Genomic DNA, 16,461 nt, shown 5'->3' with positions numbered 1-16,461 from the left:
AGGCGCTTTGAAAGACAAACTAAAACTGTCTTAACTGGCGTTGTTTTTTTCCCTATTTATAAGTATACATTAAATTTTATTGCTGATGTTAACAACGTGTACGAGACAGCTTCTTGATTAGGCTATGTAGTCCACTGAAAGCCTCAAGCACAGTTCATCGCACAGGGAGCAGCGAGTCGCAAGAAGGTCATTGTCACGCGCTTCTCTTCCATTCTGCACAATCGCAATTGCGCCAATAAAACAAGAGGCAATAGTTTTACTGGCGCAGGAAATTTGTCGCAAGATGTCTTCCTCGGGGTGCTCGTCAAAAATACGCCCGCGTCCTGTGACGTTGCGTCAAATGCACCAGAATTCATGTCTTATACAAACATGAGATGTAAAGTTCTTGTGGTTTCTTTTTCGATAATTTGGATTACCAGTAATTTGTACAGTTAGTACGCAGAATTTACGCTGATTATTTTATCATTCAGCGCCTAATATTGATTTCAGAGAATAATCTTCTTTAAATCAATCATTTTACCTTTGTAGGAAAAGAATGCGTACTTACCCTCCAAGAAATATATTCATGCAGTTCGTCGCTATATCAGTCATTGTTTCCATAGGAAGCGAAACTGTGCAAGAACGGAAGTGCAGCATAACGTTAGGAAAATAATTTATAGACACAAAAACTTAGGTGATCCGTTGTAAATGTAACTTTAGAGTCGTCATCTCAGCCCGTCTAAGCAACCAGTAGTGACGGGCCTGAAAAGTTGTAGATGTTGAAGAACTGCGCATTCCAGTTGTGAAACACAATAAGTACGCGAGGAGCTGTTCGTGCATGTCTAATTTCTTTTGCCTTGGTTTATATCCGTTGTGATGAATGTGAAAACATGTCATCTTGATACGCTGAATATTAGAAGTCTAGCTGACAATCAAAATTGTAGTAAGGACCGTGAAAATACGTGAAGAAGAAGCAACATTGATACCAAGGATGGCCTAGTGGCCGTAACTGGGCCGAGGGTCAATGGCGACGGTGATAGCACGAACCAAGAAAACGCACGCTCATAATCTGCCCTACAAGCTAATCTCGTGCACGAACTCCCACAGAGTGTTGGCAGTTTGTCGTGAGTCTACCTGAAGGCGTGGAGCAGTCTTTGCCTCCAGTGAGGAAATGGCACGTTCCTTGTGTCTAGTGTGTTAACGTTTTGCCCACATTACTGCAGTGTTATTGCGCTTGCTTTCCCTTCTAGATTTGAACAAAATATCTTATTTCACACTCTATTGGACCTTATCTATCAATTGTACTTCACTAGGAGCAATAGGCTTATAACTTACACGGAATGAGCCATTCCTTCATTTATTCCATAGACTTCGCATATTTTTTTTAGTATAGACATAAATGTAATACGTTTATTAGTAAACACTACTCATGTGACCGCTTGAAATGAAAGCATTGTTTAAGCATTGTTTGTCTCGGTTCACTCTGTGAAACAGACAAAAAACAAAAACGAATGTCATGAACAACCTACTAGGAGTTTTGATGGGTTCGTTCTTCTTTTTCAATTCCTCGGTTTTCCTTTCAAGTGCGTCGTCCAGAAGAATTTGCGCCATGTCAGGCAGAACCAGCTGAAATGAAAAGTTACTTGCGCCTATGTACAGAATATAAGAATTCCAGTGTAGGTTCTATCAATTGAACAAGGCAACAGCCATTCTTGTTAGCAAACTTAAGCGTAACATATCAAGAATGTACGTGACGCATAGTGCTTTCGGCAATAAAAAGGCCCTGAAGTTCCCTTCTAGTGAACTCAGGTTTTTCGTCTCGTTCACTGTTAAGCAGAAAACCTCTTTAGTAGTCAACCTCTCACGGCAGCCGAAGTTCGCCATGTAATCCAGCAAATTATTTTTACACTAATAAATTCCGTTTTATGCTTTGTACAAGCCAACCCCTCCTATTGTTTGGCTACTATCCCTGATATTCCCTGTGTCGTGTACGCTGATGCGACGGTTGTTTGTCTGCAAGGATAAGACGTCTTCTTCAGTTTGTCGCATACGTAATTTGACTTCCTTTCACCTACGAGGAGGAAAAGCCCAACTCCTTGCTACGTTAATTGGAAGCAATATACTATGCAATTAGATCTATTAGCACGTTACCAAACAACATCACGATTCAGATTTACACTGATTCTCATTATAGCAGTAAAGAATCTGCAGCAACGAACAAAGACGATGTAAATGTCCCAACCAATTTCCAATTCATAGACTGCGAAATTCCTCACACCTCATTATTATGGTACAACGCGACACGGTCGGAGTGACTTTAGTCAAATTGGCAACGAACTGAAGCGATATCCTCTATCATCTGCGGCACCATTGTCGCTTTGGTCTATTCATCATTACCTGTACGAATCCCTTCGACCTTGCTTCTTAGTGTCTGCTTTCTCTTCGGTAAGCTCTCCCGACCACAGCAAATATCTCTAAGACGGCTTTGGGATGAATCCGCCCTGGCACCATCAGTCATGTGGGCATGTGAATTGACGACCCTGGACTAAAGAACGTCGACTAGGTGCCCTGTTCTTGTGGCAACGGCGCTCGCTTCACATTCCCATATCGTTATGGCTATCCCATCTAACACTAGCCATGAGGTTGAATATGATTCCAAGGCGGGATCAAAGTCGCAAAATAGTGAACCTAATATAACCGTTGGGTTACAGACAATAGGTTTTCATTTGAATTTCTTGACTATATGCACGATGCAGAGCTGCGCGCTTCTATATAATCTTTCGTTTGATATTAAAGTCATTACGCGTTGCGGCAAGTTCTAGGAAATAAAAATATGCGATATTTTCCTTAAGGAAAGAGGAAATAAAGTTATCCTTATTCCAATACTGATGATGTGTTGTCTCGGAGCAGAGATTCATATAGCATAGCGATCTTTCACTCGGTAAAGATTTGGCACAGACAACTCTAAATTTTTGTTAATGATCTTAGAATTCTTCTGCAGGAAAGATCCATCGCGCCATCATATCCAAGGAGTCTACTCATAAAGAAAATAGTAATGGCAGGCACTCTAATATTCTTTCAGTCATGCTTCCAACTTTCACCACTTAAGTTTTTGTTAGGAAATAAACACTTTACGAATGCGTTAAAAGCATTCGCGCCTATAATAAATTGTATATTTCGCAACCACAGCATGGTAGTTATAAGACACCTGCAAACCTGAGGGTTCTGGCGTCGGAATTCGATGACATCGACTGCCTTCTTTGTCATGGCAACCATAGGGTTCACGTAGAACACATCGATCACTTGTGAGAATGCCTTAAATAGCCATGGCCAGTGGAATAGATTTTCTGGAAATGAATAGTGCATGTAAACGAGTAATTAAAAATGTGTCGCACTCTATGGATCATCAATTAATCGAACTTGTTATTTGGTGGCCAGACTCAGCGCAACATCTGTAGAACAAACTGTCAAGGACTTAGTCTTCAGGTCATTGGACACAAATTGCAAGATCAAGCAACATTTTACATGCAGCGACTACTACAACGAGCTGTATAAGCACAGAAAACTTTATTTTGTTTAGAGCCTCGTTTACCACCTTCGAATTCTGTTATATGAGCGTCTGTTCTGGAAATGTGATGGCTGAAGCGGTGCTGCTATAGTAGCTTATATTTTACGGCCACATTTATATGTAAAATTCACAAAACCGTTCGTTCCGATGTACATCCTTGCCAGCGTTAAAGCAATTGGGAATAAGATGTAGCGTCACTTACGAGCGAGCCTATAGAAAAATCCCGCCATGAAACTTGGAACGGTCACCAGTGCAATCTGAAATAGCGGGTACTGCGGGTTGCGTTGCACGTTGGTGTCGATTCCGAACGCTGTCTTTGAGACCACGTCGAAAGTCAGGCGCTCGCACAGCGTGTTGATGTCGACTTCCTTGCCTTGGTCTGCGCACTCATCGAGAATCTCGATAAAACGGTTTTGGGCGTCCATCAATGAGGGCATCACCTGGCAAAACGGTGACCACCGATTATGACTATATCACTTTCGAAGGCTCGTGGGATGGCGGACACTGCGGAGCTACGCACAGATAATTTCGTGCGCCATTTCCTTGTCATGAAAGCAAGCGGTAATGTTTTAAGACTCGTCAACAAATAAAACTGTCTATAAACGTTCGATGAAATATTCATTAATGAAATATATCCGCTTACAGGAACGTCTTGTCAGTGGCTCAACGAATCAGAATACGAGCGCATCCTTAGAAAGCATAGGAATCATCAAGACCAAAACATCGACCGTTATTCGTCACGACTGGTAATTAGTAAGGCAGCACTACGTAGGTACGTATAAGGCAGTCGCTAAGCTAATCAAGTCAGTGTGGACGAGGCAAGCCCGGGACCATTTGTTATTCATTTTAGACTTTACCTGCATAACTTTGGCAAATTTCCATCCTCTGTTACCCTTTTGGCACTTTCTTTTTATTGAAATGATTATTAGGAGAGGTTGGCGCGTTTATGGTGGCATCGGTAACTCCTTGTCACTTAGCAAAGGAAACAAATATGCGCAAAAAGGGAGAATATTGTCACAAAATATGGCACTCAGTAGAACACCAGATGAATAAAAATGATATAGTCTAACTGTACATGAATTGCAATGCCTTGTGCATGAGTACAGTACACATTCGCGTATATAAAGGCAGACATATTGAATAGTCAAAACACACTGCAAGCACAAGACACAATTACACATTGCGTAAAATTTAGAATGACCACATAAATGAATTTTTAAGCCACAATAACATTTACCATCACTCAATTAGCTGGCTGATTAGGATCAACTGAAACTCAATATTTCGCCAAAATGTTGGTGTCCTCGAAAAAGTTTTGAAAGCAAGAAGTGATCTTTTATTAGGGCTCGCAGTTGGCCATGGATCAAGTATCTCTTTTAGAGTGAATGGTCTTCTGTCTAAAAGCAACAAACTTGCTTGCAATACCCTTCGTTGTGGATCGTACTTAGTGCCCTAGAGGAGGAGATGTTATATATCTGGATGGCCACTTCTTTTATTATTTGATTTAAAGTGATTGAAATGGCTCACCTTTAGATATTACAATATTAACCTCGTTCTCAAAAGAATACTTTTTTTGCTAAATATGAATTGTTAACGAAATGAAATTTCAGAACCTGTTTATTTACTTGTACCTCAAAATTCCCACTAAGGCCCATTACATGAGGGGTGGCCATGCGAAGGGTGAAATCGATGATGACAATGTTACAGGGATGATTCGGAATTGTCAACAGCAAATTTAAAGGGCGCTGTATCGCTCATTACTGCAGTTTGTCTCGGATGGTTATTCTGTCTTGGGTAGTTCACGTAAAAAATGATGGAAGAAAAACGACCAATTTCGCACCCAGATGTTGCAGAATAGCAGACGACGGACCAAGCTGGAGAGAGCTGAAAGGGGCGAGGATGCGATTCCAAGTGGCCAGCTTCTGTGTAACAACTTCATGACAGACGCGCTTCCTGAGAAATGAGACCGACACCGGTTGCAGAAAAGCTATCATAGTAAATTTAATATGGCGGCCTTGCGCCTTACCGCTATGTTTTTCTATATTATCTGGGTCATGGACTTTCATTAATGGCAAAAGATGTGCAGTTCGGGGTAGCAGTTGAAAAGTATAATATTTAATGTCATTAGAGGTAAAGGAACTATAATTATGTTGCCCATTAAGCACAGCAATATTAGGAATGCATTTTTTTTTATTTTTGAAAAAACTCAGTCAGTAAGGCACGAGCGTTACTCAGACATAACGACGAATTCTTTGTTGAAGAACAAAGGCTCCAGATTCGTGCTGGAATATAGAGCTTTGTTGTATAGCGCTAGTACTTTCTTTCATATATTGCCCTTAAGTATACTGCACGGAAACGTAGCTTGAATCACAGTATCATTGCTAACGTCATTTATGTGCAGGGCTTAAAAGGAGGAAGGCTCAATTACCTTGTGACATCAAGACAAGGTCTAGAATATTACACGAGTGTTCCGTTTGCACGCAGGTTCACGAAAAAGCTGCAAATAAATTCAGAAGACATTTTTTGGTCTGCATATTCGCCAGCCATGTATTTTTTTGTTTGGACTGTTGCGCAAACATCATCATTACACTTTATCAAAGGGGTGTTACGATAAGTCAATATTAGTTCCAACAATGTGGCATTGAAAAAAGAACGAAGGAAATGATCTGCTTAATTCATGTACCACACGGAAACCGCCTGATCCATAGAGCTAGCGCTTTTCCGCTATTGCAGAAGACCAGAGCCATGAAATGTCATACATTTTCAAGGCTACGGTCATTATTTTCTACACTTTCAGTTTACTTTCCCTTATTTCGTTCATGTCCTTCCAGAACTTTCGTCTAAAATGCAACCCACTTCCTTAGGTATATCCGTGCCTCTGGCGCTGGTACGGATACCACTGGGCAGTGCTGCAGAGAACTAGTGTTTTCTGCTTCCTTTTTAACGGTGCAAGGATGCGGTATTGGCTTTCAACACTGGAATTGATGCCGAACTGCATGAATTCCAGTGACTTCGTAGCGTAAGTAGAAGGTGTAGTTTAGAGAGTATTGAACATAAATAACGCACCGTCTTGAGTTTCGACTGGGTGAAGAACTGTGCCATGGTGTTTCGCATGTCCTTCCAGACATTGCCCTTGGTGAACAGTATGTTGCGGACGAAGGCTGGTTGCAGTTCGTGGACGTGCATAGTGTGCTACAAATATTAAAATAAAAATTAAACGTGGATGTGGAGACAGACGCAGAAACGGAAGCACACTTGCGCGATCACTAGTACAGGCTGTGACTATCAGAAGCAATTTTCTTCCAAAAGTAGAACATATTTACATGGAAGGTAACTTTGATATTAAACTAGAGGTATTATTTTATTTATTTCATTAAACTTTCCCAACTAATTCACGCGGCATTTTAATCGCCTAAGGTTAGCCTTGAAGTCCTGACACTTTACTACAAAAAGAGCAAATTGAACGTCTGGCTATTGAAAGGAGTTTCAAGCATGAGGTTATTTAGTGTTTAGAACACCGGTGAGACGCTTTCCGCCTGTAGGCCAAAGGCCAAAACCGCTGAGTAGGAAATTCTATACTTACTCCTCGGGCAGTAAAGTTCTTCAAATCTTTGACGAACATCTTATCAATCATGTCTAAGTCCTTCACAACGACAATAGGAGCGTCGCCGAGGTAAAACCTTAAAGCGTGAGAAAAAAACAATGTAGCTAAATTTCTGTCAGAAGTGAAGGGTGAGCAACGAGTTGCCACAGATGAAGGTGTCAGCAAAATTTTTAGATTAAAAAGAAGATAGCTAGAGAAGGCACAATAACATTGAAGAGTTCGCGCAATACAGCTTCCTATAGTACACAAAATAAATGAACAACGTTTGTGTTTTCTTGCGGCCAGGCAACTGCTTCTAACACACAGCAATAGTACGAAACAGTGGTGATGCTAATGCTATAGGAAGCCATGGAGAAAGATCTGAAGTGCTTGTTTTTGTGTATTGCATGTCCGCCTATTCGTACCACAAATGCCCTATGTAATTACTCAATTTTCTGTCGTTTAATGGGTTGCACGATGTCCCAACCTTTTTCTTCCCGCGAATATATCCTATGCGGGATATTCACTGACGTCATCAAGGTCGCCAACAGTATAGTGAAAGTGTGAATAGGACTATGAAGTGATGAACTAGGAAGCACGTGATGCCATAGTGCTTCCTGTGTTGATAATGATGATAAATATGATGATGATGAAGCCTCAGTTAACGACCTAATACACTATGGGAGTAGGCCACGAATTGGGTGGTAATATGATTGAAAAATGAAATAAATTAGTTGCTATATAATTAACACAAAAAAGGAAAATAAATGAATAATCCAAGGTGAGAAATAAACTGTTAGTAAACGAGATAAAGTAGTGCTTAATATGATAGTGAGCCTTGCCTTGATAGGAGTAGTAACAAAAACTTATTACTGAAATGCGTAAAGTAATTTATATACATAAACATGAGCAAATTAAATTTTGAATAATAATATTAAAACCTCGGACAGCACGCAGTCTCATTTAGAAATCTTTATCAGGTGTCGTAAACTAACAAATCGTAGTGTGTCATCTGTATCCTTACTTTCCTTTCGCGAATCGACGTCTCCGTACTCTGACACAAATTATACAGCTATAGTTTATCAGAGTGGCAATGTGCTTCAGGTGTTATAATACTGAACAACATGGTACGCACTTACGAAAACAAACAAAAGTGCGCAAGTGCATTAATTGACCTAGGCTCCCACGGTATGCTCATTATGCTCCCACATTCTCCATAGGCGGCAGAATCGTACCGTGGAAGGAAAGGTAAATTGTAATATCTGCGACAAGATTCTATTAAACGCGGTGTCAAAAGAAGGTTACCTGAAACTGGAAGCGATAGCAAATGAGAGATATCACAATGCCTTCAGGTGTACTGAATAAATTTATTTCCTGGTTGCCAGTGAACGAATGCCTCACCCGAAAACGTCGCCGTATTCCTTCAGCCATCGTCCGATGCTCTCGATTGTGGTCTGCAATGAAACAGTTACATGAAATAGTCATACGCGAGACTCATCAAAATGTCTCAAAGGTTGGCTTCAGTTCTCAGCATAGACGGAAAAAGAATTGCTCGTACTTGGACTGGAGGGTTTATATACAAAGGGTTTCATTGAAGCTAGTTGTGTTACTTCACTGAACGACACTGTGATTTGACTATAGCAAAAACACTGAAAGCCACAGTGGTGACAGCCGATGCACTGTTGATGCGCGTCATTGTAGCTTTGTGCCGTTATACTGTATTCGACGTTTCAGGCAAACCAGTTATTTCAAGCAATTATGTCGCTTCCTTGCGTGTTGCACAGTTTAGAGCCACCTTTGCAGGTAGGTAATATGGAAAGCAGTTGGAAGGCAACGCACGGTGATGAGGTAATCAGGAAAATTGTGGTAATTATTTTAACGATGCTCTGCGTGGATCACGTTCATGGTATATGTTTCTACCTGGCAATGCCACGTGGCCATTGCACTTTCGAACAGTTTATTCTTAGGTTAACTTGTGAAACCATCTCGGTGTACCCGACATGGTTACTTAGTGGCTTTGGCGTTGCGCTGCTAAGCACGAGGTTGCGGAATCGAATCCCAAGCCGCAGAGGCAGCCTGTCGAAAGGGGCGCGCTGCAAAAACGTCCGACTACCGTGCATTGGGTGGACGTTAAGCAACCCCAGGTGGTCGACATTATTCCGGAGTCCCCCACTACGGCGTGTCTCATAATTATATCGTGGTTGCGGCAAGTGAAACACCAGAATTAAATTTTCTAAAGCGCTCTCGGCACTCGAAGCATGCGATATAGCACCGGCTTAAGAATTTTCTGTGAGCTCGCCGCTAAAGGGCTTCGCACAGGCCAGCCCCCGTGTCGATTCGGTCGAGCGACGGCCCTGGGACGGTGTTCACTTTACGTGAGCGTCCACATGGACTGTTCCGAATGCCACTCTCGAGAGATGTGGATATGAAAAGGTGATTATTTTCCCTCCTTAAAGCGTGATGTTACGCTAGACTACATGTGAAGCGAGTGCTCGAAATAATGTTGCATATTGATGACGGTGGTTGTGATCGTGGTCGTGCAAAGCTTCAGTCACGTAAGCTAAGACTGAATCTGAATACCACTACACGGCACATCTCGTTTGCTGATGTGACTTTTGATTGCGCAGATATATCGAATTCCTTGTTTGAATTTGGAATAATGTGAATACGTCTGTGCCTACAAGCATGACCAAATATTCGTATTATTTCTTGCTCAAATGTCCGTTTCGCCAATTCCAAATGAGGTAAATGATATCATCTTAACCCACAAATCCAAACTTCAGTACACACTCAAAAGCATTAAGACAACTTGTTGGCCTCTGATTCTGGCCATAGAAAGTACATTCTTACAAATAACCCAAATGTGTGTTTTATTTGCTATGAATTATTATTTATAACAATTAAATAAGTAGTAAGTACTTGTCAGAGCATAAAACAGCGAAAATTCACTTCAGCACGTCGAAAACCCCACCATCGGTATCGCGTTTTTTCCCTCGTCCTTTTCATCCTTTTCAGGAATCCAACTAAGCACCTCTGCAGTCGACGTTAAAAAGTTAGAGTAGCAGAACATATGCTCCTTCTAAACCATCAGCAGGGTGCCCTGTTAACCTTTCCCTAATATAAGTTGGAACCCGAGTTGCATCAGATGCACCAGTGTTTCTTTGCAGTTTGGTCATCAGAGTCACATCAGAGTCACCACTCTTACTTTCCGCAACTCAAAGACTTGCGACGACTATAGCAACGGACTTCACCGCATGCGGCAGCTACAGCTTGTTGCTCGAGCATATCCGCATGGACCTCACCTCTGTTCCACACGCGGTGCAACATCACGCCACAATACCAACCCTTCAAGATCAGAAACCGACATCTACAGATGCCAGTGACAAATTGTGGTGTCTATATAAAGCCCCTGATAAAGCGGTGCCATTTCTGTTCTCTCTTCTTCAGGTTTCTGTTCTCGTCCCTTAACTCCCTTTCTCGACGTGTGGGGTAGAAAACCGAACGCACATCTTGGTGACTTCCCTGCATTTTCTTTTCGCTTCTGTCTTTATCTCTATGGTTATTACAGAACCAGAGGTGCTGAACCACGATCTCTAACGCAGACCTTCGCATTTTACGGCATTAGAGTGTAAATTTGAGTTAAATGGCCCTGGTGCTTCAAATAAAAAATAAATTTAAACAAACGTCAATAGTGCTGTCTGCCAAGCAAATACAGGCACTAGATAACAAGTGGTGTTTGTCTCAAGCACTCTCCAGTTGCCTTATTTTGTGTGTGAATAAAAAAAATCTAAGACCAAAATGAAATAAAAAAGAAAACTTGAACGAATATGACCAGTTACCGGCTTCCAGTATTCATCCGCGTTGCCGTTGATAAGACTTCTTAGTGGCACCGTCGGTATTCGCGTGCCTTCGAAGTCCTTGAAGCACTTCCGACGTTGCCTGCGCCAGTCGTAAGGAAAAGCGCGTGTGCTAGCAGATGGTAAAGGTAGTAGGGCATGTATTCATATAAAAAATGTTACGCCAGAAATGTTCGTACCAGAATAGTTTAGGCAATCCAGATGCTAGCCATATCACTATATATTATATGATATTGCATTGGTAAGGTTTCTCATATTAGGAGGACTTACCAACGAAAAGCTTCGTATATTGAGGCCAAAAAGCTTTAGCGCAATTAAATACCAACTCGCGTTTGTTCGAAAGCCTCTTCCTATTAATCAGTGTCGCCTCTGCCGTAGACTTCCTCTTCTTCACTGCGGCTTCATCTGCCAATTAGTGATCACCTTTTCTTCGTACGCGTGCTTTCGTTCCGTTTGCCCGGTTTCAGATATCAATGTTATCTAACCCTCCTGGCTGCGTACATTGCTACTGTTCATCCGCCAGAAAACAGCCTTACGTCCCCTTAGCCAACTTTACAGTACAATGTTCACTTTAGAGCGCAGCTCTTAGGCGCCCGTTCTGCGATGAGCGTCCCTTGGCATCCCTGCGTCCCTGCGTTCCGATGAGCTTCCCTGCGATGTCCCTTGGCATCCTCGTAACCGAGCAAACGAGCACAGCAAAAGGATAAAAGAGCGAACGCGTAGCGCGGATGAAAGACGGCGATAGCGAAGAGAGCGCAAGGAGAAAAGCGCAGGAGAAGGGTGCAGCTGAACCATGAGCCGGAAAGCGGAGGATGATGGTATGGCGAAAAGCTAAGAAGAAAAGCCTAGTGCCACGCACGACGGGCTTTCCGGCGATGATGAATACGAGATGGCGGCAGAAGAGCAGGCGTTGTCTGTGTGGAAACAAAGCGCTGCATGAGCGGAGGTCTGTCTTCGACGGCTGCTGTGCATCGCGCCCACGCGTGACGATTAGCGAGGCAGTCGCGCCGCATTTCGCTCCGTTTGCAACGTGCACCACGTGAGATTGTCCGCGCCGGTCAATATATCGCGAAACGAAAACACGTATAGACAAGAACGGCACCGAGAGCGGCGCTGCTGCGCCGGCGTTGAGAGCGCCGCATGCGAAGCAAAATTCTGTTAGCGGGTGGTACCCCTCTCCCATCTCTCGTTCGTGCCGCCTTGATTGCCTCCTGCACTGCGCGTGTTTTGGCACGTTTCGCGCCGCGCGCGGTGTGTGCCTACGTGTGTGCGCGTGGAGATTTCGTTCGAAGGGCGGTGTACAGTCTGTTTCACATTTAGGGGAAAACTCGCAGCGCATTGCATCGCGATGCGGCGAGCGCTTGAGTCCGGCGGCGGCAGCAGCTCGCGCAGGTGCTCGAGGGGCGGGATCTTGAACGGCGTCGTCTGCTACGGCGACGCGCGCTGGCCGCATTGTCGGGAAACGTTCTACTATCAGTTGCAGGGCGCCGATCTCATCGCTACGGCGTGAAATGAGCCGGTATTCTTTACTATGCGTTGTGCGACGCCAACTGATACGCCTCGAAGGTAAGTTCATCGCTGCAGGGCAGTCATAGACGACGTACTGATTCCATACATTCTTGACGGCCCGTTTCTGGAAGGCGACTATATATTCTAACGCGATAGGTCGCCGATCCACACTGCTCGTGTGGTGCAACAACTGCTAGAAGAGCGCGCAGTCACTCTCTTGGAGTGGCCGCCTCAATCCCCGGGCGCCAACATCATTTAAAATGTCTGGGGCTCGTTGAAAGTATCGCTGGCGCACCGTCCCCTCTATCAGTCGCCCGAGGATAGGCTTCGATACACCATCGTCACTGACTGAGACGTGCTGCGAATGAACACATCCCTGATCAAGTCATTCTGCACTTCACTGCCTTCCAGGATGAGCGCTGTCATCGCTGCCGCTGGGGACATGACGAGATAGTAACTGAAGTTCCGAGCGTGACGTGTCCAATTCCCCGCCGGCGGGCAGAGTCTGTCTGGTGTAGCGAATGATTGTCGAGAAAAACCATTTCCAGCTCATTGTCTGAACCTAAAACATTCATTTAATCGTATCCGTTTGTTTCATCGTGTTCGACTCCCATAGTTATCATTGTTGAGTGCTTTGTTTTCCTTTCGAGTCAAACAAAGACTGAACACGTTGCGCGCACATCTTGGTGCGTCTTGTCGCTGCTTATTACGGTAGCACACACAGTGAAGAAATATACGTACACTGCCCCTGACAGTAGCACGCTTCCCGGCAATGCGGCCAGCGCGCGCCGCCGTAGCAGACGACGCAGATCACGACTCCGCCCCTCGAGCGTCTGCGCCTGCTCGAGCTGCTGCCACCGCACGACTGCATTGCTTGCCGCATCGCGATGCAATACGTTCCGAGTTTTCCCCTTAAGTGCGAAACAGACTGTACACGCTTCTATTTGCCTTTAAGAAGATCGGTAGGCTTGACGATTATTTTTATGGCTGCAATGCGGCGAAAGGGCAGCGTCTGCTTAACCATGTAAGTGACGCTGAGCAGGTGATTGGAAACGATATCGTATGTACCGCCAGAAAAATCGTCAGCACATACGATGCGGCACATACGAGCCAAAGTCATTTTTGCAGTTTCTCACAATATGTTTGCTACAAATCCGTGTTGTCTCTGATGGCGACAACGGTCTTTCATCGACACTGTGCGGAAATAAACAAAATATATCGCTGCATAGCACAAGTACGACATGCGGACACAATTTTAACTAGTGCGTCCCCTACAATATGGAATAGAAGCAGCAATGTAGACAGCTTGGCCATTTTTTAACAGTGCTCAAGAGACGGAAGTTGAAAGTATTAGTAACCATTCCTGCTTCAGCAATGCCGGCGCGACCAAGACGCGGGCCGCGTATCGTCCAGTAACTCGATCGATCGGTGCAGTGGTGAAGCGGGAATGAACTCCGGTCATGTTCAATGCATCGTGCACATATTTAATTTCTCGGCACGCGTGAACTTCGGCCACTGCTAGCGCATACAACAGAAGTGGTTTCCATTCTTGGGCAGCGCACACATAAACGAAACACGAGAAAGAAGACAGGACAAGCGCTCGTCGAACAGAAGTTTTTGTATGAATAAAATGATTATGTACCGAGTAATTATTAAATTCATGTGGGTTACATATAAAAACCGTCATACACTCAGGAGTGATCAATGAACGAGCTCGCTTCGTTTGCCAGTTGTTTACTTCGCTCGGCGCACCGCAGTAATCCATGTGTGTCGTCTGCTCTTTTCGTACCATTTTCTTGTGAATCGGCAGAATTTCACTGGTGGCATCAATCATGTCGTGTTTACATTGCTGTCGTGACAGTTAACAACACAATAATAATTCCCGGTCATCCGAAGAGGCGCCCTCGCAAACAAGAGACGTTTCGCGCGCAGCGCGAACTGAACGCGGGCGCGGAAGCGGCGGCGGCAACCTACACCCGTTGGAGATGAAATCGTTCCGCCAGGGGAGAAACGAGCGCTGGCGTCTAGGATGAAACTTGGTGTGCGGTCGTCTATACAACTGCGCTCTACATAGCGTAGCCCTACCCGCCTCATTGCACGATGCCCCCCCGCCCCCCCTTAACTCCTCTCGCAATCGCAGATGAGATCGCCCACGCGGCTGCGGATGCCTAGGCCTCCGCCAAGTTTGCGCATGCGCAGGATAACATTCCACTTTCCGCCTCATGGTTCCGCTGCACCATACTCCTGCGCTATCGCTTTCTTTCATTTCCCGCTTCGCGGCGCTCGTTCGCTCGCTTACGCCAGCGCCGTGAAACAACGCCAACGCTCACCGCAGGAAGGGACGCCTGGGAGCAAGCTCTGAAAAAGTTATTGCTGTGATGCAGTACCTTTAGTTCACAATCGTACGTACACTGCTATCGTGCCAACGCCAACAAGCTATTTGGAGATGATCACAGCGTCTGTCACATTGCATTGCACGGGCGCGGGAGATCACGTGCACGTGTGTCAGTTTATTGTACGTGAAAAACGCTGAGATTAAATGGGCGCACTTACAGCATTATTATTAGCCGCTTCACGAAACTATACTTTCGGTAGATACCAGGATGTGCGTGGGAGCTACTTGATTTTTGTATTCTAAAAAATAAGGTTCTTTCAGTTGCGCGGCAGCGAACAAGGCCGGTTCCGTATGAAACTCACATCGACCTACATTATCGGTCGCAGTTGCGGGAGCAATATGACTAAACGATGAGTATGGCCGGTTGCATGGCCGCTGTATCCGATTCTTCCGTTCTTCACTTGCGAGCCAAATCAGCACGCAAAGAAGGGAACGTGCAGAACGGGTGCAGGCGGTACGAGTCTTTCCTCTGTTGTTCTGCACTTGCATGCGGCATCGAGGAACGTGGGGCAGACGAGGCTATCTGCCATACTTTACCGTGTTTCATATGATAAGAGTGACAATAACACCTCCTTTGACATGCGCAACAACGCACGCACTTCTGAGGTCTTGCAGATTATGCCCGTCCTCAGAGGGCATTCACTTTGAGTGCCTCTCAAGATACATAACAAGTTGCCGGGGTGCATCCTAAGGTTCCGGGTACACGTTGGAAAGGTAAAAGTGACAAAGGGATAAAATGGTTAGAAAACACCCTAAGAATTCAAGTTGTCACAGTTAACATTAGCCAAGTCGTTAGAAAAATAAAACTAGAGGAACATATGATTACGACACCTACAGTAATCGGTCGTAGGGGCTTATTCGCATAGATTATTTTCGTGACACTAATAAATAAAATAATACAAATAAAAAAATTAAGATATTATGAATTTTTGAATTTGGAGTGCACCTTACTAAAAAACGGCCGTGGCTTAGCTTGGTTAAGCCTGGTGATTGCGAAGCAATAGTGTGTTATTCTCGGATCAGCTGGTAGTATGGCTGGTGGTAGTCTTGGGTTATGCTAGTGTTACGGCTTACAGTGAATCATCCAAGAGGAAGTCATCCGTCGAATCCGTGTATGCCGACAAACATTTCCCTCACCAGCGTGCCCATTACAAGATCTTCCAGTATCGATTGGCCGACGGTGCGGTAACACTCCATTTTCTCCGCGTCGTAAGATATGCCCACTCGGTGCTTGCAGTAGCGTTCGTTAAAGTAGGGTAGCGTTACGCCGTAATAAATGTTGGGGTTATTGTCCCCGTCCAAAATGCGATACAGTTTGTTGTACGCGCCCCTGGTGAGAGGAGCGGGAGTTAGGCCGCCGTTGGTGGCTACCGCCTCGCCTCGCGACGGCGTGAGATGGGGCCCTGTTTTTACACAGCTGGCGTGACGTCACTCTAGGTCACGTGGTGTGACGTCACGCAGCGCGGTCACGCTAAAGGTCAATGGTGCCTACCACCGCCTCGCCACGGAACGGGCTGAAGTGCGACCTAAAGTAGTATTGCTTCGCAATAAAACTAACTGCATCCTAAAC

General features: G+C 44.6%; 1 protein-coding gene across 3 annotated transcripts in view; it reads right to left on the bottom strand.

Annotated features, from left to right (window-relative positions):
• Positions 1-16,461, bottom strand: part of LOC126526506 (probable cytochrome P450 9f2) — a 41,565-nt gene that overhangs the window by 11,746 nt on the left and 13,358 nt on the right. For 2 of the 3 annotated variants that reach the window (XM_072289623.1, XM_050174425.3), the window contains exons 2-9: positions 10,970-11,069; positions 8,532-8,584; positions 7,131-7,227; positions 6,614-6,739; positions 3,750-3,987; positions 3,196-3,326; positions 1,509-1,605; positions 548-611 (exon numbers count right to left, since the gene is read on the bottom strand). In XM_072289623.1, the coding sequence (XP_072145724.1) occupies positions 548-611; positions 1,509-1,605; positions 3,196-3,326; positions 3,750-3,987; positions 6,614-6,739; positions 7,131-7,227; positions 8,532-8,584; positions 10,970-11,069 (906 nt within the window). The other variant, XM_072289624.1, reaches the window with a different exon arrangement.

This window comes from Dermacentor andersoni, chromosome 8, assembly GCF_023375885.2.
Source record: "Dermacentor andersoni chromosome 8, qqDerAnde1_hic_scaffold, whole genome shotgun sequence".
NCBI lineage: Eukaryota > Metazoa > Arthropoda > Arachnida > Ixodida > Ixodidae > Dermacentor > Dermacentor andersoni.
The sequence above is the reverse complement of the archived record's forward strand: the minus strand, read 5'-3'. Positions and strand labels throughout refer to the sequence as shown.